At 48.5% G+C, this 23801-nt stretch overlaps 1 protein-coding gene across 2 annotated transcripts in view; it reads right to left on the minus strand.

Moving 5' to 3' along the window:
• LOC112233724 (plexin-A1-like) overlaps nt 1–23801 on the minus strand; it is a 327164-nt gene that overhangs the window by 106822 nt on the left and 196541 nt on the right. For both annotated transcript variants that reach the window (XM_042300320.1, XM_042300324.1), the window contains exons 5-9: nt 20339–20439; nt 16872–16995; nt 16033–16186; nt 15211–15310; nt 52–166 (exon numbers count right to left, since the gene is read on the minus strand). In XM_042300320.1, the coding sequence (XP_042156254.1) occupies nt 52–166; nt 15211–15310; nt 16033–16186; nt 16872–16995; nt 20339–20439 (594 nt within the window). The remainder of the gene's footprint in view (nt 1–51; nt 167–15210; nt 15311–16032; nt 16187–16871; nt 16996–20338; nt 20440–23801) is intronic.

Here is a 23801-nt window from a genome sequence, read left to right on the forward strand (position 1 = left end):
GTGTGTGTGTGTGTGTGTGTTGAAGGGCGGGAGAGAAAGTGTGACACTCACCTCGGACATGTTGACGAGGCCTTCCTGGAAGGAGCAGTCGTTGGCATTCTGGGTGCACATGTGACGGTACTTACACCAGTGGCAAGGGAACGAGCCGTTGACACAAGACAGGCACCTGCAGGTGGGCACGGGGGAGACAGATGGTGTTAGGAAACGCTGGGCACACGCAGCGCGAGAAACAAAGTAAGAAACTAATCAACCCCGCTCTCTCACTCGGTTGACTCTCTGAACCTCTCTCCAGTCATCCTAAATGGCCTCTGGCTTTACTCTCGTCCTGCTTCTCTTTCTCTCACTGTCCATCCATGTCTGTTCACTGTTCTCCCCTCCTCCCTTCTCTGTCCGCATTCAGTCTTTCCCCCTTTCACAATGTCCTCCCTGTCTCCGCCTGCCTCTCTCAACTTACCATCTCTCCCTCTCGACGACAACCCCTCTCCCTCCCTCTCAACGACAACCCCTCTCGACGACAACCCCTCTCGACGACAACCCCTCTCCCTCTCGATGACAACCCCTCTCCCTCGACGACAACCCCTCTCCTCTCGACGACAACCCCTCTCGACGACAACCCCTCTCGACGACAACCCCTCTCCCTCTCGATGACAACCCCTCTCCCTCCCTCTCAACGACAACCCCTCTCGACGACAACCCCTCTCGATGACAACCCCCTCTCGACGACAACCCCTCTCCCTCTCGATGACAACCCCTCTCTCTCCCCCAACTTACCCTCTCTCTCCCCCAACTTACCCTCTCTCTCTTCAATTCAATTAAATTGACATGGCAAGTTCATTATTACTTACATTGTCATAGTATACATATCGAAAAATAAAAATATATATTTATATATAAATAAATGGTGGGACAAACAGCAATAATAATAGTAGTAGTGGACATGAGATTACCATTAACAACAACTACAACAACAATATTAATGAGAACAACAATACATTAAAGCAGTGGTAGTAGACCAGTGTCAACATGACTGAGAAGACATGACGTGGTATGGAAGTGAAAACAAAACAAGATGGGAAATATTATCGACATTACTTTGCACTTTTCACTGGCCGTCCCTCAGGTTGTGACAGGAGGACACATATTTGGCTGCCAAAACTGCACATTTTGACTTTTCACCCAATAAATATTTGATTTTATAGTTTCAAATTCTTTGTATTGAATTATAATTTTTGGAAAGAAATATTCTCTTAGGTCTGAGTATTTGTCACAGTGTAATAGGAAATGCAGCTCTGTCTCTACCTCTCCCCGGGGGCAGAGTGAGCACAGCCTGTCCTCTCTGGGCAGCCAGGTTGGTCTGTGTCGACCGGTCTCTATGACCAGACTGTGCTCACTGAGCCGGTACCTAGTCAATGTTTTCCTCAGTTTTCTATCAGTCACAGTGGTCAGATAGTCTGCCACCATGTACTGTCTGTTTAGAGCCAAATAGCATTGAAGTTTACTTTGATTTTATTTGGTGTCTTTCCAATAGGTGATATATGTATCTTTCTGTTTTGTGATGATTTGGTTGGGCCAGACTTTCTGAGTGCTGTCCCTCCCTCTCAATATACCCCCTCCCTCTCAATGTACCCCCCCCTCTCAATGTACCCCCTCCCTCTCAATGTACCCCCTCCCTCTCAATGTACCCCCTCCCTCTCAATGTACCCCCTCCCCCTCTCAATGTACCCCCTCCCTCTCAATGTACCCCCTCCCTCTCAATGTACCCCCCCTCTCAATGTACCCCTCCCTCTCAATGTACCCCCTCCCTCTCAATGTACCCCCTCTCTCTCAATGTACCCCCTCTCTCAATGTACCCCCTCTCTCTCTCTCAATGTACCCCCCTCTCTCAATGTACCCCTCTCTCTCAATGTACCCCCTCTCTCAATCTCTCTCTCTCTCAATTTACTCTCTCTCGCTCTCCCTCTCTCAATTTACTCTCTCTCGCTCTCCCTCTCTCAATTTACTCTCGCTCTCCCTCTCTCAATTTACTCTCTCGCGCTCTCAATTTACCCTCTCTCTCCCCCTCAATTTACCCTCTCTCTCCCCCTCAATTTACCCTCTCTCTCCCCCTCAATTTACCCTCTCTCCCCCTCAATTTACCCTCTCTCCCCCTCAATTTACCCTCTCCCCCTCAATTTACCCCTCTCTCCCCCTCAATTTACCCTCTTTCAATTTACCCCCTCTCTCTACTTACCCCCCCTCTCTCTACTTACCCTCCCGCTCTCTACTTACCCCCTCTTCTCACGCTCTCTACTTACCCCCCTTTCTCGCTCTCTACTTACCCCCCTTCTCTCTCTACCTCTCTACTTACCCCTCTCTCACTACTTACTCCTCTCTCACTTACCCACTCTCTCACTCTACTTACCCCTCTCACTCTCTCTCTACTTACCCCCTCTTGCTACTTACCCATCTTGGCCCCTCTCAACTTACCTCCCCCTCTCTCTACTTACCCCCTTTCTTTCTCTCTACTTACCCCTCTCGGATTACCCTCTCTCCCTCTCTCAACTTACCCTCCCCTCTCTAGCCCCCTCTCTACTTAGCCTCTCTCTCTCTCCCTCTCTCTCTCTCTCTCTCTACTCAGCCTCTCTCTCTCTCTCTCTACTCAGCCCTCTCCTCTCTCTCTACTCAGCCTCTCTCTCTCTCAGCCTCAGCTCTCTCTCTCTACTCAGCCTCTCTCTCTCTCAGCCTCTCTCTCTCTCTACTCAGCCTCTCTCTCTCTACTCAGCCCTCTCTCTCTCTCTACTCAGCCTCTCTCTCTCTACTCAGCCTCTCTCTCTCTCTCTACTCAGCCTCTCTCTCTCTCTCTACTCAGCTCTCTCTCTCTCTCTACTCAGCCTCTCTCTCTCTCTCTACTCAGCCTCTCTCTCTCTCTACTCAGCCTCTCTCTCTCTCTCTCTCTACTCAGCCTCTCTCTCTCTCTCTCTCTCTCTACTCAGCCTCTCTCTCTCTCTCTCTACTCAGCCTCTCTCTCTCTCTCTCTCTCTACTCAGCCTCTCTCTCTCTCTCTACTCAGCCTCTCTCTCTCTCTACTCAGCCTCTCTCTCTCTACTCAGCCTCTCTCTCTCTCTACTCAGCCTCTCTCTCTCTACTCAGCCTCTCTCTCTCTCTACTCAGCCTCTCTCTCTCTCTACTCAGCCTCTCTCTCCTCTCTCTCTCTCTCTCTACTCAGCCTCTCTCCTCTCTCTCTCAGCCTCTCTCTCTCTCTCAGCCTCTCTCTCTCTCTCTCTCAGCCTCTCTCTCTCTCAGCCTCTCTCTCTCTCTCTCTACTCAGCCTCCTCTCTCTCTCTACTCAGCCTCTCTCTCTCTCTCTCTACTCAGCCTCTCTCTCTCTCTCTACTCAGCCTCTCTCTCTCTCTCTCTACTCAGCTCTCTCTCTCTCTCTACTCAGCCTCTCTCTCTACTCAGCCTCTCTCTCTACTCAGCCTCAGCCTCTCTCTCTCTCTACTCAGCCTCTCTCTCTCTCTACTCAGCCTCTCTCTCTCTCAGCCTCTCTCTCTCTCTCTCTACTCAGCCTCTCTCTCTCTCTCTCCCCTCTCTCTCCCTTAACCCCCCTCTCTACCCCTTCTCTCCCCTCTCTCTCTCTCTCTTAAGCCTCCTCCTCTACCTACTCACCCCCCTCTCTCTACTTAACTCTCTCTCTCTCTACTCAGCCTCTCTCCTCTCTCTCTACTTAACCCCAGCTCTCTCTACTTAACCCTCTCTCTCTACTCAGCCTCCCCTCTCTCTCTTAAACCCCTCTCTCTACTTAACCCCCTCTCTCTACTCAGCCCCCTCTCTCTCTACTAACCCCCTCTCTCTACTTAACCTCTCTCTCTCTCTACTAACTCTCTCTACTCTCTCTTAACCCTCTCCTCTCTCTCTCTACTTAACCTCCTCTCTCTCTACTTAACCTCTCTCTCTCTCTCTCTACTTAACCTCTCTCTCTCAGCCTCTCTCTCTACTTCCTCCTCCTCTCTCTCTACTCCCCTCTCTCTACTCTACTCTCTCTCTCTCTACTCACCTCTCTCTCTCTCCTCTCTCTCTATTTCCCCCTCTCTCTCTCTCTACTTACCCCCTCTCTCTCTCTACTTAACCCCTCTCTCTCTTAACCCCCCTCTCTCTCTACTTAACCCTCTCTCTCTACTTAACCCCCTCTCTCTCTACTTAGCCTCTCTCTCTCTACTTAACCTCCCTCTCTCTCTCTTAACCTCCTCTCTCTCTCTCTCTACTCAGCCTCCTCCCCGCCTCTCTCTACCCCCTCTCTCTACTCCCCCTCTCTCTCTACTTCAGCCCCCTCTCTCTACTTACCCCCCTCTCTCTCTTCAGCCCTCCTCTCTCTCTCTACTTACCCCCCTCTCTCTACTTACCAGCCCCTCTCTCCTTACCCCCCTCTCTCTACTTAACCCCCTCTCTCTACTTCTCTCCCCTCTCTCTATTTCCCCCCTCTCTCTCTCTACTCACCCCTCTCTCTCTCTACTTAACCCCCCTCTCTCTCTACTTAACCCCCCTCTCTCTACTTAACCCCCTCTCTCTACTTAACCCCCCTCTCTCTACTTAACCCCCTCTCTCTCTCTCTACTTAGCCTCCCCCTCTCTCTCTCTACTTAACCTCCTCTCTCTCTCTTAACCTCCTCTCTCTCTACTTAACCTCCTCTCTCTCTCTACTTAGCCCCCCTCTCTACTACTTACCCCCCTCTCTCTCTTACCCCCTCTCTCTCTACTCAGCCCTCTCTCTCTACCCCCTCTCTCTACTTACCCCCCTCTCTACTTCTCTCTCCCCCCTCTCTACTTACCCCCCTCTCTCTACTTACCCCCCTCTCTCTACTTACCCCCCTCTCTCTACTTACCCCCCTCTCTACTTACCCCCCTCCTCTCTCTATTTCCCCTCTCTCTACTTACCCCCCCTCTCTCTCTACTTAACCCCCTCTCTCTACTTAACCCCTCTCTCTCTACTTAACCCCTCTCTCTCTCTACTTAACACCCTCTCTCTCTACTTAACCCTCTCTCTCTCTCTCTACTTAACCCTCTCTCTCTCTCTCTACTTAACCCCCTCTCTCTCTCTCTCTACTTAACCTCCTCTCTCTCTCTCTACTTAACCTCCTCGCTCTCTCTACTTACCCCGCTCTCTCTCTCTTACCCCCTCTCTCTCTCTCTACTCCCTCTCTCTCTACTTACTCCCATCTCTCTACTTACTCCCATCTCTCTCTACTTACTCACCTCTCTCTCTACTTACCCCCTCTAACTTACACCCCCTCTCTTACTTACCCCCCTCTCCTCTCTCTATTCCCCCCCTCTCTATTCCCTCTCTCTCTACTTACCCCCTCTCTCTACTTACCCCCTCTCTCTATTCCCCCCTCTCTCTCTACTTACACTCCTCCTCTCTCTACTTACACCCCCCTCTCTCTCTCTACTTACACCCCCTCTCTCTCTCTACTTACACCCCCTCTCTCTCTCTACTTACACCCTCTCTCTCTCTCTCTACTCACCCCTCTCTCTCTACTTACACCCCCCTCTCTCTCTACTTACACCCCCTCTCTCTCTCTACTTACACTCCTCTCTACTTACACTCTCTCTCTCTCTACTTACACCCCCCTCTCTCTCTACTTACACCCCCTCTCTCTCTCTTACAGCCACCCCCTCTCTCTACTTACACCCCCTCTCTCTCTCTACCCCCCTCTCTCTCTCTACTTACACCCCCCCCTCTCTACTTACACCCCCTCTCTCTCTACTTACACCCCCTCTCTCTCTTACCCCCCCTCTCTCTACTTACACCCCCCTCTCTCTCTACTTACACCCCCCTCTCTCTCTCTACTTACACCCCCCCCTCTCTACTTACACCCCCTCTCTCTCTCTCTACTTACACCCCTCTCTCTCTCTCTCTACTTACACCCCCTCTCTCTCTACTTACACCCCCCTCTCTCTCTCTACTTACACCCTCTCTCTCTCTCTACTTACACCCTCTCTCTCTCTCTACTTACACCCCCTCTCTCTCTCTCTACTTACACCCCTCGCTCTCTCTACTTACAGCCCCCTCTCTCTACCTACACCCCTCTCTCTCTCTCTCTCTACTTACACCCTCTCTCTCTCTCTCTCTACTTACACCCCTCTCTCTCTCTCTCTACTTACACTCCCTCTCTCTCTACCTACACCCTCTCTCTCTCTACTTACACCCCTCTCTCTCTACCTACACCCCCTCTCTCTCTACTTACACCCCTCTCTCTCTCTACTTCTCTCTCTCTACACCCCCCTCTCTCTTACACCCCCCTCTCTCTCTACTTACACCCCTCTCTCTCTCTACTTACACCCCTCTCTCTCTCTACTTACACCCCCTCTCTCGCTCTCTACTTACACCCCCTCTCTCTCTCTCTACTTACACCCTCTCTCTCTCTCTACTTACAGCCCCCCTCTCTCTCTCTCTACTTACACCCCCTCTCTCTCTCTCTCTACTTACACCCCCCTCTCTCTCTCTCTACCTACACCCCTCTCTCTCTCTCTACTTACACCCCCCCTCTCTCTTACACCCCCCTCTCTCTCTACTTACACCCCCCTCTCTCTACTTACACCCCCTCTCTCTCTCTACTTACACCCCCTCTCTCTCTCTCTACTTACACCCCTCTCTCTCTCTACTTACACCCCCTCTCTCTACTTACACCCCTCTCTCTCTACTTACACCCCCCTCTCTCTACTTACACTCTCTCTACTTACACCCCCCTCTCTCTCTCTACTTACACCCCCTCTCTCTCTTACACCCCCTCTCTCTCTACTTACACCCCCTCTCTCTCTACTTACACCCCCTCTCTCTCTCTACTTACACCCCCCTCTCTCTCTCTACTTACACCCCCTCTCTCTCTCTACTTACACCCCCCTCTCTCTCTCTACTTACACCCCCTCTCTCTCTCTACTTACACCCCCTCTCTCTCTACTTACACCCCCTCTCTCTCTACTTACACCCCCTCTCTCTACTTACACCCCCTCTCTCTCTCTCTACACACCCCCCCTCTCTCTTCTACTTACACCCCTCTCTCTCTCTTACACCCCCTCTCTCTCTACTTACACCCCCTCTCTCTCTACTTACACCCCTCTCTCTCTACTTACACCCCCTCTCTCTCTACTTACACCCCCTCTCTCTCTCTACTTACACCCCCCTCTCTCGCTCTCTACTTACACCCCTCGCTCTCTACTTACACCCCCCTCTCTTCTCTCTCTACTTACACCCCTCTCGCTCTCTCTACTTACCCCCCTCTCTCTCTCTCTCTCTACTTACCCCCTCTCTCTTCTCTCTCTACTTACCCCCTCTCTCTCTCTCTCTCTACTTACAACCCCTCTCTCTAACCCCCTCTCTCTCTCTCTACTTACACCCCTCTCTCTCTCTCTCTCTCTCTCTACTTACACCCCCCTCTCTCTCTCTCTCTCTACTTACACCCCCTCTCTCTCTCTACTTACACCCCCCTCTCTCTCTCTCTCTCTACTTAACACCCCTCTCTCTCTCTCTCTCTACTTACACCCCCTCTCTCTCTCTACTTACACCCCTCTCTCTCTACCTACACCCCCCTCTCTCTCTACTTAACCCCTCTCTAACCCCTCTCTCTACTTAACCCCCTCTCTCTCTCTACCCCACCTCTCTCTCTCTCCTTACCTCTCTCTCTACTTACACCCCCTCTCTCTCTACTTACACCCCCCTCTCTCTCTACTTACACCCCCCTCTCTCTCTCTCTACTTACCCCCCTCTCTCGCTCTCTACTTACACCCCTCTCTCTCTCTCTACTTACCCCCACCCTCTCTCTCTCTACTTACACCCCCTCTCTCTCTCTACTTACACCCCCTCTCTCTCTTACTCTACTTAACCCCCTCTCTCCACCCTCTCTCTCTACTTACTCTCTCTCTTATACCCCCTCTCTCTCTACTTACACCCCCCTCTCTCTACTTACCCCCCCCTCTCTCTACTTACCCCCCCCTCTCTCTCTACTTACTCTCTCTCTTACACCCCCCTCTCTCTCTACTTACCCCCCCTCTCTCTCTCTACCCCCCTCTTACCCCCCTCTCTCTCTCTCTACTTACACCCCTCTCTCTCTACTTACACCCCCCCTCTCTACTTCTCTCTCTACTTACACCCCTCTCTCTCTACTTACACCCCCTCTCTCTCTACTTACACCCCTCTCTCTCTACTTACCCCCCCTCTCTCTCTACTTACCCCCCTCTCTCTCTCTACTTACACCCCCCTCTCTCTCTCTCTACTTACACCCCCCTCTCTCTCTCTACTTACACCCCCTCCTCTCTCTCTACCTCTCTCTCTTACACCTCCCTCTCTCTACTTAACCCCCTCTCTCTCTCTACTTACCCCCCCTCTCTCTCTACTTACACCCCCTCTCTCTCTCTACTTACACCCCTCTCTCTCTCTCTACTTACACCCTCTCTCTCTCTCTCTTACACCCCCTCTCTCTCTCTCTCTACTTACACCTCTCTCTCTCTTCTCTACTTACACCCCCTCTCTCTCTCTCTCTCTCTTACACCCCTCTCTCTCTCTCTCTCTCTCTACTTACACCCCCTCTCTCTCTTCCTCTCTCTCTCTCTCTACTTACCCCCTCTCTCTCTCTACTTACACCCTCTCTACACCCTCTCTCTCTCTACTTACACCCCCCTCTCTCTCTACTTACTCTCTCTTACACCCTCTCTCTACTTACACCCCCTCTCTCTCTACTTACACCCCCCCCTCTCTCTACTTACACCCCCTCTCTCTCTCTACTTACCCCCCTCTCTCTCTACTTACCCCCTCTCTCTCTCTCTACTACTTACACCCCCTCTCTCTCTCTCTCTACTTACACCCCCTCTCTCTCTCTCTACTTACACCCCCTCTCTCTCTCTCTCTACTTACCCCCTCTCTCTCTCTCTCTCGCTCTACTTACACCCCCTCTCTCTCTCTCTCTCTACTTACACCCCTCTCTCCCTCTCTCTCTCTCTACTTACACCCCCTCTCTCTCTCTCTACTTACACCCCCCTCTCTCTCTACACCCCTCTCTCTCTCTACTTACACCCTCTCTCTCTCTCTACACCCCTCTCTCTCTCTTACACCCCCCTCTCTCTCTACTTACACCCCCTCTCTCTCTACTTACACCCCCCCTCTCTCTCTACTTACACCCCCCTCTCTCTCTACTTACCCCCCTCTCTCTCTCTACTTACCCCCCTCTCTCTCTCTACTTACCCCCCTCTCTCTCTCTACTTACCCCCTCTCTCTCTCTACTTCCCCTACTTACCCCCCCTCTCTCTCTACTTACCCCCCCCCCCTCTCTCTACTTACACCCCCTCTCTCTCTACTTACACCCCCTCTCTCTCTACTTACACCCCTCTCCCCTCTCTCCCTCTACTTAGCCCCCTCTCTCTCTCGACAGTATTCACCTCCACCTCTATCCATCTCACATTGTTCCATTCTCCCCGCGGCTTTTAAACCTTCCCTCGCTTTTTGTCTAAAGCCCCATTTCATCCTCCAGCTAAGAGCGCTTGCTATGTAAATGCGCCCACTTCGGCCTTGGCGCCCAGAGGTGGCGAGTGATGAGCAGAGAGCCCAGAGAGAAGAGAGCAAAAGCAGGTGGATCCCCCTGAGAGAGACGCCAGGGATTGTGCGAGAGATGGAAAACGAGGGAGAGATAGGGAGAGAGGGGGGTGTAGCCAAGAGCTTGGTATAGTCTCCAGGGACAGAGGTATCGAAGAGGGTGGGGAGCTCTTCTGTCTGGTTTATAGATCAAATCAAATCACATTGTATTGGTCACACACACATGGTTAGGAGATGTTAATGCGAGTGTAGCGAAATGCTTGTGCTTCTAGTTGACAGTGCAGTAATATCTAACAAGTCATCTAACAATTCCCCAACTACCTAATACACACAAATCTAATGGAATAAGAATATATACATATAAATATATATGGATGAGCAATGACCGAGCGGCATAGACAAGCTGCAATAGGTGGTATAAAATACAGTATATACCTGTGATATGAGTAAGATATGTAAACATTATTAAAGTGGCATTATTTAGAGTGGCCAGTGATCCATTTATTAAAGTGGCCAGTGATTGGGGCTCCATGTTGGCAGCAGCCTCTCTGAGTTAGTGATGGCTGTGTAGCAGTCTGATGGCCCTGAGATAGAAGCGGTTTCTCAATCTCTCGGTCCCAGCGTTGATGCACCTGTGCCGACCTCGCCTTCTGGATGGTAGCGGTGCGATATGTTGGTCCTCCATTGCTTTGCCACCAGCTGCCTACCAAGCTAATGATTTCAGCACAGAAAACTAAGCCTGACCGTGTTATTACCTCCTGTCTATGTATTGACACGGTCAGCCAGTTGTTGCCTGTCAACAAACCGCACTCGTCGACTCAATCATCAACTCAAATTATCGTCTTTAACAAATCATTGTTTTTTTAAGTTTTTTTTTTTAGATTAATTGTGAAAAAAAATAAAATACAGTTAAAAAACACACAAAATGCATCCAAAGCGGATGAACAACCTAAAACCAGACTGAAATCCTCTCACCGTCTCCTCATCTGACATGATCTGTGGGGACCTAACTCACAAATGTAGCTCAATCGATCCCCAAAACACTCACAACACGCACCAAAGTGCGCTTCTCTGTGTAAAACGGAATTTCCTGATTCCAGGCCCGGCGTGAGTAACAGGGCTTTAACTCTAAGCTCTTAAAGTGGCACACGATCTGAATCCATCAAACGTTACCCAGATTATTTTGGCTCCCCCCTCTTCGTAAGGATCAGAGGCCAAGGCTTTAATTCAATCCCAAAGCGCCTTTAATTGACCAATTTAGCCTTGTGCTGAGAGAGCCTGTCCATTTAAAATGAGCAATGGAAATCACAGGCCTCTTTAATCTGACATCAGAGAAGCAAGGAGATTCATCATTGTGTAAACAAATGGGAGCAGGCTAGGTCAGGAAAGGCTAGCTAAGAGTTTTGCTTATAACTACATTTCTGCATGGCCATTTTAGGCCTCTTATTCCAGCATCAAACCAGGCGGCAGGTAGACTAGTGGTTAGAGTGTTGGGCAAGTAACCGAAAGGTTGCTGGATCGAATCCCCGAGCTGACAAGGTAAAAATCTGGTCATTCTGCGCCTGAACAAGACAGTTAGCCCACTGTTCCCCGGTAGGCCGTCATTATAAATAAGAACTTGTTCTTAATTGACTTGCCTAGTTAAATAAAATTAAAAAAAATAAAAAAATGGAAGGACGGTTGATTAGGCTAAGCTAGGCTAGGTTTGCACAAGGCAGAAACGTAAGCTTAATTAAGGGCTAGTTAGCCTAGTGGTTGGTTCGCTAAGTGTTTAGCCTGGACAAAGAACACTTGAAATTACCATTAAGGCACAGTATGACGGTCCATAAAGTGGGGACCGGCACGAGCCAAATCCCCAAACTGGTTAAATGTAGGCTATGCATCTACCAGACAAAGATCCTTTGATTTCTTCATTATGGAAACCGAGCGTACCGTTTGCAGACTTAAGACTTTGGTATAACGAGCAGGAAACCAGCACGCAACGACCCCCTACTATCTAACCCTTCTTTACCCCCCTAAGGAAGAACGAGCTCAATACCTCAATAACAGTTACATGGCTTAATAGGAAAGGGGGGTACCTTTCTACCCACTCAAGGAAGCCATTGAGGCTCCCATATGGGGACCCCCGACCACTCCTCCATTGACCTAGAAGTAAGCCCCCCCAGTAACTCGCTAGACACCACCCCCCTGCTAGCATCCAAGTCTTTGAACTCGGGGGATACCCAACACAATAGGCTTTGATTTCTCTCTAGCTTTGGTTTGATTATTTTTTATAATAGGGTTTTTTATAGGGTTTTATAACATTTATCAGCCTGAGGTGTACTGTATTTGGCAAGATGTACTTGATCAAATTCCTTATTTCGGGAAGGTGCCTTGTATTTCAAATGAACAGTGCTTAATGAGGTAAATAGCAGGTAGGTTAATTGATAGATTTCAAACGATCTTCACTGCTCTCGTCACTAAAGCGTTTCCTGACTACCCGGCTTTGGACCAAAGTTTGTACAAGGGGATGTAAGCGCAATTGCGTATCGCGCCTGAGTGCACTTGCCCCAAATGTCACGGTCAGGTGGGTACAAAGTATTTTGGACCTTGACAAATGGGAAAATCTTGTTCATATTGTCACACCCTCAAAAAGTATCTACCTCTTTTTGTCCCCGTCTACCTCCACCTCCTGTTCCAAACCGTTTCTCTCCGCGCATGTCTGGAAGACCGAGTACGACACGGTTTCCTGCGGTGTCTCTATACCGAATTAGACCGTACGGACGCTCAATCACACAATAGATGACCCAGTCACTACCTGAACCAAATTAACCACAGGGGGAAAAAAGGTGCTTAGGTCTTCATTCTTCGCTATAGAGAGACATCAAACCCTACTTTATTGCCAAACTATCCACATTAGTCCTAATAAATCGTAAATGGGAAGGAGATTTAAAAAAAAAAAAAAAAATGAATGGAAATATTGAATTAAGAAGTAATCATGGCCGCGGGTGGTTTTCTATTTCAATTTCTCCACCCTTAACTGAAACAGTGGGATCTCTAATTAGATGAATATTGCTATGCAAATTTATGGAATGTTTTAAAAGCACGGGACCAAGACATAATCAGTAGAATAAATAAGAACGGGGGTACATCTTTTTGGGTACATGGCGGGTACGGATGGAGTGGGGTAGATACTATATCCATATGTATCCATGTCTTTCAACATTGAGCGAGCATATCACTTAGCGACAGCGATTCTTACTCCATTATGCATGTAAACGTCCATGGTGGAACAGCAAGAAATGATTCAAGAACTGCTTTTGAAGCTCCTTTTGGAGGTTGGGTCTGTGTGTGTGTGTGTGTTCTGTGGATGAATTGTGTGTTTGCACGTGCGTCCGCGTACCTATAAATACATATAAGCGTAAAGCACTGTGTGTCTCCACCCATTACAGTAGAACTCATCTCGGGTAAACAACGATCGCGCGGTCTTGAAATGTTGAGAGCATCTTTCCCTCGAGTCGTGCCCGAGTCATTACGGAAATGACATTACCAGTCTGATCTCATCATCAGACGCCGAGCACAGATGCCCACAGCAGAAAGTGGTCCGGAGGCACGAGTGCCAGCCAAATAGGATTTACTCAGCATCTTTCCTTGTCAACTCGGTATCATTACAACAACGAAAAATGACCACTCCGTAACCAACATCTTGGATTAGATTTACCAAGCAATGGGATTTACTTGGCAATCAGCATCGATCACTGTCGTCTGCATAGACGTGCATCAGCTCTAATACTGTAGACATGATGTCAACTCCATTACGCAAGTCCTTTATCATATTTGCGGGTTTATTGCGGCTAATATTGCGACTAGAAGCAGCGCCAGCGTCACAGTAGTGTTACCAATTAAAGAGGTTTCTTTAGAGGCCCTAGCTGGGATCGAACCCACGAGCTTGACATTGTTAATACCACACCCAACTGAACTAATTAGTGGGGTGTGTATGTGTTTTGTGTGTGTGTGTGTGTGTGGGGGTTGGTACCACGATGGGGCCCTTTTCTCCAAGGAGGCTCGTCTGACTGGCACGGGGGACACTTGACTCGGCTTTGAGGGACCTATCCCCCTAGCCATCTGCTGCCCTGCGGCTAATACCCCAATCAGGGGAGGGGTGGGGTCTAGTCCACCCTAATACCCTAGGATAAGTCTATCTGCCCTGGGGAGAGTCTCCCCCAGAGGTCCTGCCTGGCTGGTTGTGGTTCAGATCTTTACTAAGCTGGTCCCTCCAGAGTCGTGGCTAAAGACTGGGTTGGGGAAACAGAGGTTGTTTTTGAAGTAACCCAAAAACTAACGACGACACAAAGATGATTTCACTGAGCAGGTTTTGATACGTATTTGAATATGTATTACCAGGGTAATGAGATACTTTTAGGGAAAGGAGGATATTTAGCCTTTCAGGTTACTTGCCCAACACTGAATGCATTCAACTGAAATGTGTCTTCCGCATTTAACCCGACCCCCTCTGAATCCGATTGGTGGGGGATAAAATCGGCACCCCGGGGGGGGATTAACTGTCTTGCTCAGTGGCAGAATGACCAATTTTTTATTTTTACCTCGTCAGCTCGGGGATTCGATCCCAGCAAACCTTTTCAGTTACTGGCCCAATGCTCTAACCACTAGGCTACCTGCCGCCCTTATTTTAGACATCAGGAGCGCGTTTGGGAACCAATACCAGGGACTGTCAATGGCAAATAATGAATTCTAATGATATTATCATCAGTTACAGTAGGATTACAGCCGTTGAACCTCGTCGTATATGAAGGTCTCGAATCATCACTCAGTGGCGGTGACACAAGCCACCTACGTGCACGGAGGTCACAGGCGGTGATGGGGATGTGTGCGCGTGTGTACACGGGCGCCCACTCTTACAGCGTCCTCTCAAGGGGCAGTTGAACACAAGGGGACCAGAGAGAAAAAGGGAGAATGCAGAGAAAAAGGGAGAATGCAGAGAAAAAGGGAGAATGCAGAGAAAAAGGGAGAATGCAGAGAAAAAGGGAGAATGCAGAGAAAAAAAGGGAGAATGCAGAGAAAAAAGGGAGAATGCAGAGAAAAAGGGAGAATGCAGAGAAAAAGGGAGAATGCAGAGAAAAAGGGAGAATGCAGAGAAAAGGGAGAATGCAGAGAAAAAGGGAGAATGCAGAGAAAAAGGGAGAATGCAGAGAAAAAGGGAGAATGCAGAGAAAAAGGGAGAATGCAGAGAAAAAAAGAATGCAGAGAAAAAAAGGGAGAATGCAGAGAAAAAGGAGAATGCAGAGAAAAAGGGAGAATGCAGAGAAAAAGGGAGAATGCAGAGAAAAAGGGAGAATGCAGAGAAAAAGGGAGAATGCAGAGAAAAAGGGAGAATGCAGAGAAAAAGGGAGAATGCAGAGAGAAAAAGGAGAATGCAGAGAAAAAGGAGAATGCAGAGAAAAAGGGGGAATGCAGAGAAAAAGGGAGAATGCAGAGAAAAAGGGAGAATGCAGAGAAAAAGGGAGAATGCAGAGAAAAAGGGAGAATGCAGAGAAAAAGGGAGAATGCAGAGAAAAAAGGGAGAATGCAGAGAAAAAGGGAGAATGCAGAGAAAAAGGCCAAACCTGAACGTTAAACACAAAAACAACAACAAAACGTTAGAGAACTTACGCCGCGCGCACACTGCAGTTGTAGAAGACAAAGTCCACGCCGACGAACATCTTGCCCGTCTCCTTGGACTTGAGGTAGAGCTTCACCACCCGTTTGTCCCCTGCAGAGACACGCACGTCGCTTAGCAACACGCCATTTATGTCATGCATCGGAGACCCTGGAGATTGTAAGCGGGGGTAAAAATAGCTCCAAGAATCACAGGGACCATTAGATTTCATAAGAGCTGATAACAACGCATAATGGCCGATAAGAAATCTGCTTCAGGAACTTAAGTCTAAACGTGTCACTTCTGGGGGAATCTAAATATACGGCTCCTTCATCTCGGGGGGTTTTTGAAGAGGCAACAGTGGTGTCATTGTGGCGTGATTACGCTAGAACTGATAACGATGCATAATGCAAGGTAAATGGGACCCTCTTCTGAACACTCTTAAGTGTCACTTTGGAGAGGATAAATATAGAGTTGTATTTGGTGCTTTGGGGAACAATTAGGGGCCAAACATGGGTAGTGACAGAAACACTGAGCTATCCAAATAAAGCCATGAAATGTGCAATTCTGTTCAAGGCAAAATCATGGAGACGAACACCGTAGGACAATAAAGGGTCAGGCATATTGTAATGGCTGGAACGAAAGGAGCGCAAAGGTATTCAACACAATGACGCCACTCCATTCCTTCCATCTCCCCCATTACTCCCTTCACCAGCCACCACTGTCGGGAACCTGCGACATCCTTATCGGAGCCACAGTCTCTTCCTTTGCAGGTTCTGGGAAACCATGGCATCGGCGTACGCCAGAGGCGCCGGGGACCAGGCGGAGGAACTCACCTTTGTCGCGGGTGATGGGGATGACGTCACGGGCCGAGGGGGACAGGCAGTAGATGCGACCCCCCTGGATGCGCCCCTCCGTCTCCACGTAGCCCTCGAAGGAGCAGTTGACCCCCGCAGAGAGGTCGGGGACGTTACGCGCCTCCAGCACCAGCTGGCGACAAATCAATGAAATATTATGGGATACATTATAGAACACAGTTAAAGTGGGGGGGCGACATATAATATGCCCCCATGTTATATATACACCATATAACGGCCAACCGTTAATGTGACGACCTGCTGACCTAAATGGGCTCGGTTCCAATACGCTAGCTTAGCACTTAGCATACAGCTGAGAATGAAGTGTGGGTGCTAGAGTGTTAGCGTAGCCATTGGAACGACACCCCGCAAGACACGCATTATTAACACGGGTTATCAAATCACATGCTATTGGTCATGTTAGCGCGAGTGTAGCGAAATGCTTGTGGCTTCTGGTTCCGACAGTGCAGCAATATCTAACATGTAATCTAACAATTCCCCAACTACCTAATACACACACATCTAAAAGGGGTGAATGAGAATATATGTACACATAAATATATGGCTGGTTTACATGGGGACGTGCAACACGGCACGTCAACGTGAGGACCTGCTGACCTAAACGGGCTCTGTTCCAATATTCCACACTAGCGTACCATGCATCGACTAAGTGCTAAGTGGTGAGCTAGTGTAAATGTTTGGAACGTAGCCTGGGAACACATTGAGGGCCAAGGTAAGTGTGGGGAACATGTTAAGGTCTTCGATGAGACAAGCACTTGGCTTATGGGAACATTCCCACACGAGTCCGACACACACACCTGCACTTCGGACATGGTGACAGAGATGTTTTTGGGCTGGACGCTGAGCTCCACACACTGACGCTGGTCCGAGGCAAAGCGCTGGGGCTCATCCGCACGCTCACACCCGACCTTACGGGAACACCTGGAGGAGAGGACAGAGTCAGAAATAACACACACGGGTTTATTTGGCGTTCACAGTGGTTGACAGATGACACGCCACGTTACGCACACACGTCAGAAACAGCGGCCGTATGATCAGACATCTGCAACAAACCAGACCACCGGTGCACTGACGTTCCAATTTGCACCACCAGCTATCACACCACCTTCTCCGTCACAAAAACACGTCTCAGTGGTAATAGAAAATGCGCTGAACTGACACTTCGGGTGGCTCGGCAATAAAAAGTTTTAAAAAGGAGGAAAAAATGCAAAGCTCCTCATCTTAGCCTTGATTTACCAACCTTCCCACTCAGCAGAATCCTGGCTCCCAACTGGATATCACACACACACACACACACACAGACACACACACACACACACACACACACACACACACACACACAGGGATATTGCTTGTAGACCACATTACTCATTAAACCCTAAAGGAAGATCCCTGGGGAGTTAAACAGGTATTGACCTGCCTTCTCTCAACCCCCTTCTTGAGAGGGGTGAGAATGAGGAGAGAGCAAGTAAGTGTGTGTGTCTGTGTCTGTGCTAGCATAGAAGCTTTTAGCGGGTGTCTCTGTTAACCTAACTCTAGTGTTGCTGCGAGGGCCACTCTCCTACCACGTCGAGCGTCGCACGGCCAACGACCCAGAGACGTTTTACTCTATTAAGCTAATGCCGCAGGGCAAAAACACAGAACGTAAATACATGCCATTCTGTGGGCTAAAAATAGATGGAGGGATGCCATCGAACAGGAAATGAGCGGCGCGCTCCGTTTCGGTTCGAGGGTTGGGAAGGTCAACAGCTTCGTGACTGGAGGTCAGCAGCGTCTCGAGTTGATCTTGATTTGCATTTCCGTCGCCTTTGCTGGCCTCGTTCGCGTCTTCAATTAAAATTAGAATCACCCCCCCTCATGAAAATGCGCGCACACACACACACACACACACACATACACTCATGCAAAAGACACGCGCGCACACACACACACACACACACACACAGAATACCCACGCGTGCTCATGCAAAAGACACGCACGCACACCTGCCGGTCAGATGGAGTGAGGAGTCGTCGTTGTTGTTGCGCGGGTGGAAGCATTAATTAAGGGAGCAACAGCAAGAACTGGTGTTTTGCCAACACTGGAGACACAGTGCTGCGTGAGGACTTCACCTTTCAATCAGCCCAAATTGTACACGTTCACAAACACACACAAACCTGCGCACACACACATCCCATAAACACACACCCTGAAGTCATGTTAGCCAGCAGGAGAAAGAGAGAGAGAGAAACACACTGTGACACCAGGTGTATCTTACATAGCTTTTGCGTGTGATGAGAAGTCGCACACCGACTATGCTTTCCTAACACGCACGAAAGCACACACGCAACAATGACGTATAGAAACCCTGGATTGCTGATGCTATGTATTGGCCATAGGGGGGCTTTGAAGCCACCGGTCGGCCATATTGGCACTCCCCAGGAGAAACAGTCCTCCATAGGAATGAATGGAATTCTACAGTATTTCTTTTCAAATGTTTTACAGACAAAATTGTATGTATTTAAGTATTTTTGTTGTGGGGACAGCAACATTAGTAAGTACTTTAAGATTTTATTTTATATAAAAATATACAAAAGTTTAATGTTTAGCTCACTTAATATAAATTAAAAGTATGGAATAACGCATGTAGTAGAGTGCCAAGATGGAGGCACAGTGGCTTCAGTTTGGGGAAGGCCTTTTCCTGTTTCAGCATGACAATGCCCCCTGTGCACAAAGCGAGGTCCATACAGAAATGGTTTGTCGAGATCGGTGTGGAAGAACTTGACTGGCCTGCACAGAGCCCTAACCTCAACCCTGTCGAAAATCTTCGAGATGAATTGGAACACCGACTGCGAAGCCAGGCCTCATCGCCCTACATCAGTGTCCGACCTCACTTACGCTCTTGCGGCTGAATGGAAGCAAGTCCCCACAGCAATGTTCCAACACCTAGTGGGAAAGCCTTCCCTGAAAAGAGGAGGCTGTTATAGCAGCAAAACTCCATATTAATATAATACAGTACATGGCCAAAACATCTCATTCCAATATCATGGGCATTAATATGGAGTTGGTCCCCCCTTTGCTGCTATAACAGCCCCCTCTCTTCTGTGAAGGATTTCCACTAGCTGTTGGAACATTGCTGCGGGGACTTTGTTCCATTCAGCCACAAGAGCGTAAATGAGGTCGGGCACGGAGTGTAAGCTAGACCAACTGTGTAAGATACCTTAAAAAAAAATCAGTATATTTTTTTTATGCTTTCCTGTCTTGCGTAATATGGAGTAGGGCTGTGTGTTGTATAAAGGCACAATCGCTATTTTAATTCGGTTGTTTTTGCTTATGCATCAGCTCTAATATGCATATGGGTGTTTTGAATTAATCATCACCTTAGCAAGAGCTGTTGTGTTCGGCTTCGAAAGCAACGTCGACAAAACGACCACGTTTCCCCCACTCCGTTTCCGCCGGTTGTTGAACTTCTCGCTTCAAATTGATCGGTCACAGCGAGGTGACTCCTAAAAGCGCGATACTTGTTTTCGACGATGTGTGTTTGATGTGCTTTTCCCCATTGCATTTGCGCTGATGTCAGAGTGGTTAGAGGGGGACAGAGTACCAGGCCATTAGTGACCTGCCGGTCATTTAGCGAGTTGGGTACTACCAGGGGTGCATTAGATGGGATTAACCGCGACTCAACTGGGTCACATGGATTTTTACTGCGGCTGTGGTGACTGCCGGTGTGGCAGTGATACGGTCACCGCAACATTCCTAGTGTCGACAGGGACACCTGGCACTCTCTGCAATGTTTCTGCTACTAACAGGTCGATTCATTTATCTCCAGATCAGATTGACGATGGAAGAGTCTATGGTATTCTGGCAACAACAACAAAAAAGCTTTCATGCTAACGGAACTAGCATAAGGCTAACACAGAGCCCGAGTCCCGGTACTCACAAATGTAGCCTACTTGCCTCAACTCTTGCCCTCAAAAAGCATCGTATCTGCAAATAGGTGAAAGCGACGGGATTTTTTTTTTAACGAAAAGGTGATGGCATCTCCCAAAGAAAGACGGCAATAACAAACGTCACCTTATTGTAGGAGATGCCGTCACCTTTTCAATTCGGGGATAATGCTTTACCCAGACGAGCACCCCGTTCCAGAGAAGCCGTCGAGTAACGTCGACATTTCTAAATTCTATCTTGAGATTTTGTTTTTGCCCTGTCCAATTCACAAAAGCTGAAGGAGATGATGACTTTGCTCAACCATTGGGATACACTCATCCTCGAGCGTGAACTTACACATTGTGAAGGACACACCAGCCACAGTGGGGGTCTTTGGAGCCCAGACACTGGCCACAGGTGGTGTACTGCTCACAGCTCTCCACTGGTACCCTGCTCACCTACAGAGACAGAGACAGAAAAAGAGAGGGGGAAATGAGAGCGAGAGAGAATGCGGTTAGCATTCCAAACCAGATTAAAGAAATTAAGTTCACACCATGCTAGTAGGACACACACACACACACACACACACACGTCTCGGACAGCACCCGGGTGTAAAAGCAAGCGTGCGTGTGCAGGACTGTGTAACAGCGAGTGACAGTATGGGAGTGTGTGCAAATGTGACTGTGCGCATGCGGAACTACTGTGGAACTACTTCACAGCGATTAGAGGTAACAGCCTGCTGATGCATGTTCCACAGGATCAGCCTGTAAGTTAACCCTCTACTCTAGAGTAGGCTGATGACAGATGTCTAGCAATAGAGGATTCCCTCCCCCATGTGTGTGTGTCTGATATGATGGCTGGGTACTCTGTTTCTACTGCAGGCTCCCCTTAAAATCATGTGGTGGGAAACGGATGCCTCTAAAACGGTAAGTAAGACCACTGAACACCTCCCCCCCAGGGGTCGTCATTGGAGCAGGGTGAGGGGATCACACAGGCATGGAGACACACCTGGGCAATCAGCGACACATCCTCTGTCTCCGTCTCTCAAACACACACACACACACACACACACACACACACACAGGCCAGCTGGAGGCGAGCAAAGTGGAGGCTCACTTTACAACAAGAGAGGGGGATAGGTGGATGAGGAGAGGGAGGAAGCTAGAAAAGGGACATATGGTAAAGGGACTTCATCAGGCTGAGGGGTAAGGAGAAGGGCCTGGTCAAGTATGTGTGTCAGGAGACGGTCATGGGATGGGAGGGGGGGGGGTTTCACATGAACAATATCTATGTGATCCTGTGTGTGTGTGTGTGTGTCCACCATTCCTGTGGAGAGGTAGTGACTTGGTGGGAGCCGTCAGGTAGCCTAGCGGTTAAAGAGAGTTGGGTCAGTAACCAAAAGGCTGCTAGTTCGATTCCCCGAGCCGACTAGGTGAAAAATCTGCCGACGTGCCTCATGAGTAAGGCACTTAACCTTGATTTAACTTACAGGAGCAATTAGGGTTAAGTGCAATAAAATAAATAAAAGCCGCTCTGGTTAAGAGCGTCTGCTAAACGACTGTACATAAGAAAGTCAGATACCCTCATAGGGCTGAATCCTACTGTCTCCTCTACAACATGTAACATTTACTACCATTGGGTGGGACCAGCACTGTCAAACGCAAACATGCGCAAGCAAAAACACATTTAACCACATTAGAGGACAAGTACATTAGTGTCTAGTTTGAGAAACAGACGCCTCACAAGTCCTCAACTGGCAGCTTCATTAAATAGTACCCGCAAAACGCCAGTCTCAACGTCAACATTGAAGAGGCGACTCTGGTTAGAGCCAGGTTGCACTGTTCTGTGAAGAGAGTACTACACAGCGTTGTACGAGATCTTCAGTTTCTTTGCAATTTCTCGCATGGAATAGCCTTCATTTCTCAGAACAAGAATAGACTGCTTTGTTTCGGAAGAAACTGCTTTGTTTCTGGCCATTTTGAGCCTGTAATCGAACCCACAAATGCTGATGCTCCAGATACTCAACTAGACTAAATAGGGACAGTTGTATAACTTTATTTAAATCAGGACAACAATTTTCAGGTGTGTTAACATAATTGCAAAAGGGTTTTTCTAATGATCAATTAGCCTTTTAAAATGATAAACTTGGCTTAGCTAACACAACGTGCCATTGGAACACAGCAGTGATGATTGCCGATAATGGGCCTCTGTAGATAATACGCCTATGTAGATATTCCACAGCAACTTCCCAGCTACAATAGTCATTTACAACATTAACAATGTCTACACTGTATTTCTGATCAAATTGATGTCAATTTAAAATGGACAAAAAAAAAAAAAAAAAAAAAAGTGCGCTTTTCTTTCAAAAACAAGGACATTTCTAAGTGAACGCCAAACTTAGTGTATATGTGCCGTATATTCTAGCCTGAAGGACAGTTATCTTAGGTTTCCCAGAAGCATCCAGTGAGGAGTTGGCCAGCTGCCCGGATGGGACGCAGAGAGAAATGAAGTGGTGCTGAAGAATGTTAGAAAAAGGAAGAGACTTCTCGCAGTGGATCGGCTCCATGATATAAGACCCCTCTCGCATGTGGAATCCTTTGTTTTAACGAGTGGCGAGGAGTGTGTGTGTGAGTGTGTGTGCGTCTGCCTCTGGTAATAAAAGAGCATTCCCGTAGGCTCTTTTACATTCGTCGCGTGAATGACCTCAAACTACCGCCATCTTGCTTTCTTATTTACAATTTGAAACCAAAGCTGGAACTCAATCCCACTTTCCGTCTCCTTCCTTTTGTCATGCTCAACTATTTATAGACGACGACAGATCTCCGGCTATAAAGTTTCCACCCTTGTTCTCCAATCTGTTTTTACAGTACCCGTGCATGCCATCACCTTCTGTTAAAACGCAGTGCTAACAGGCTTTGTGATGGCCGCCCGATGGCTCAAAGGCCCCCGTAAAGCTTTCAATAGATGCGTTAATTTACCATAAACTCAAGGGATTTTTTAAAAATAAAAATGGCGGTAGGGGCCATGGAGGACCCTCCAGAAATAAACTGAGGGACACCACAGACTTCTACCACAGATGGGTGGATCTTCCCCTGGTGTGGATTATCTAGTCCCTTCGGGCAGTGTTCTTCGATCATGGATCTCGGGGGTGGGGGGGTTTGCTTTAGCCCAGCATTTACATACCCATTTCCAATCAATCACAGGCTTAAACACTGAATAGTAAATGAGTTGTGTCAGTGCAGGGTTATAAGAAAATCTTGGGGCTACACCAGAGGACAGGGGTGGAGGTAGGATGAAGGTGGTGGGGGGGGTGACTGCAGCACTGAATCAGCTCAGCTTGCCTGTCAGAACTCATCTGTCACGTAGCCAGCTGACTCCCAGCAGGTTATGATGAGATTGAGTAAGGCGCTACAGTTATTCCCTGTCATCAGAGCGTCAGCCTCCACCCCCACACTCTACGCGACTCTCCCTAGCATTAGTGCAGCGCCCCATTTCAATAAACGTCTATCATCCTCCATCAGCCGCGCGGTGTAATCTGTGCTCACATGGAACCCGCGCTGCAGAAATCGATACGGCCCGGGAATGGCATCGGAAATCAAAACGGACGGGAGGGAATGTATTATAGAGGAGTCATGAGAATGTATTATAGGGGAGACGATAGAGGAGTCATGAGCGTGTATTATAGGGGAGACGATAGAGGAGTCATGAACGTGTATTATAGGGGAGGAGAGTCTATAGAGGAGTCATAGAGGAGTCAGCGTGTATTATAGGGGAGACGATAGAGGAGTCATGAGCGTGTATTATAGGGGAGACGATAGAG

The sequence above is a fragment of the Oncorhynchus tshawytscha genome, linkage group LG02 (genome assembly GCF_018296145.1).
Source record: "Oncorhynchus tshawytscha isolate Ot180627B linkage group LG02, Otsh_v2.0, whole genome shotgun sequence".
NCBI classification, from domain to species: domain Eukaryota; kingdom Metazoa; phylum Chordata; class Actinopteri; order Salmoniformes; family Salmonidae; genus Oncorhynchus; species Oncorhynchus tshawytscha.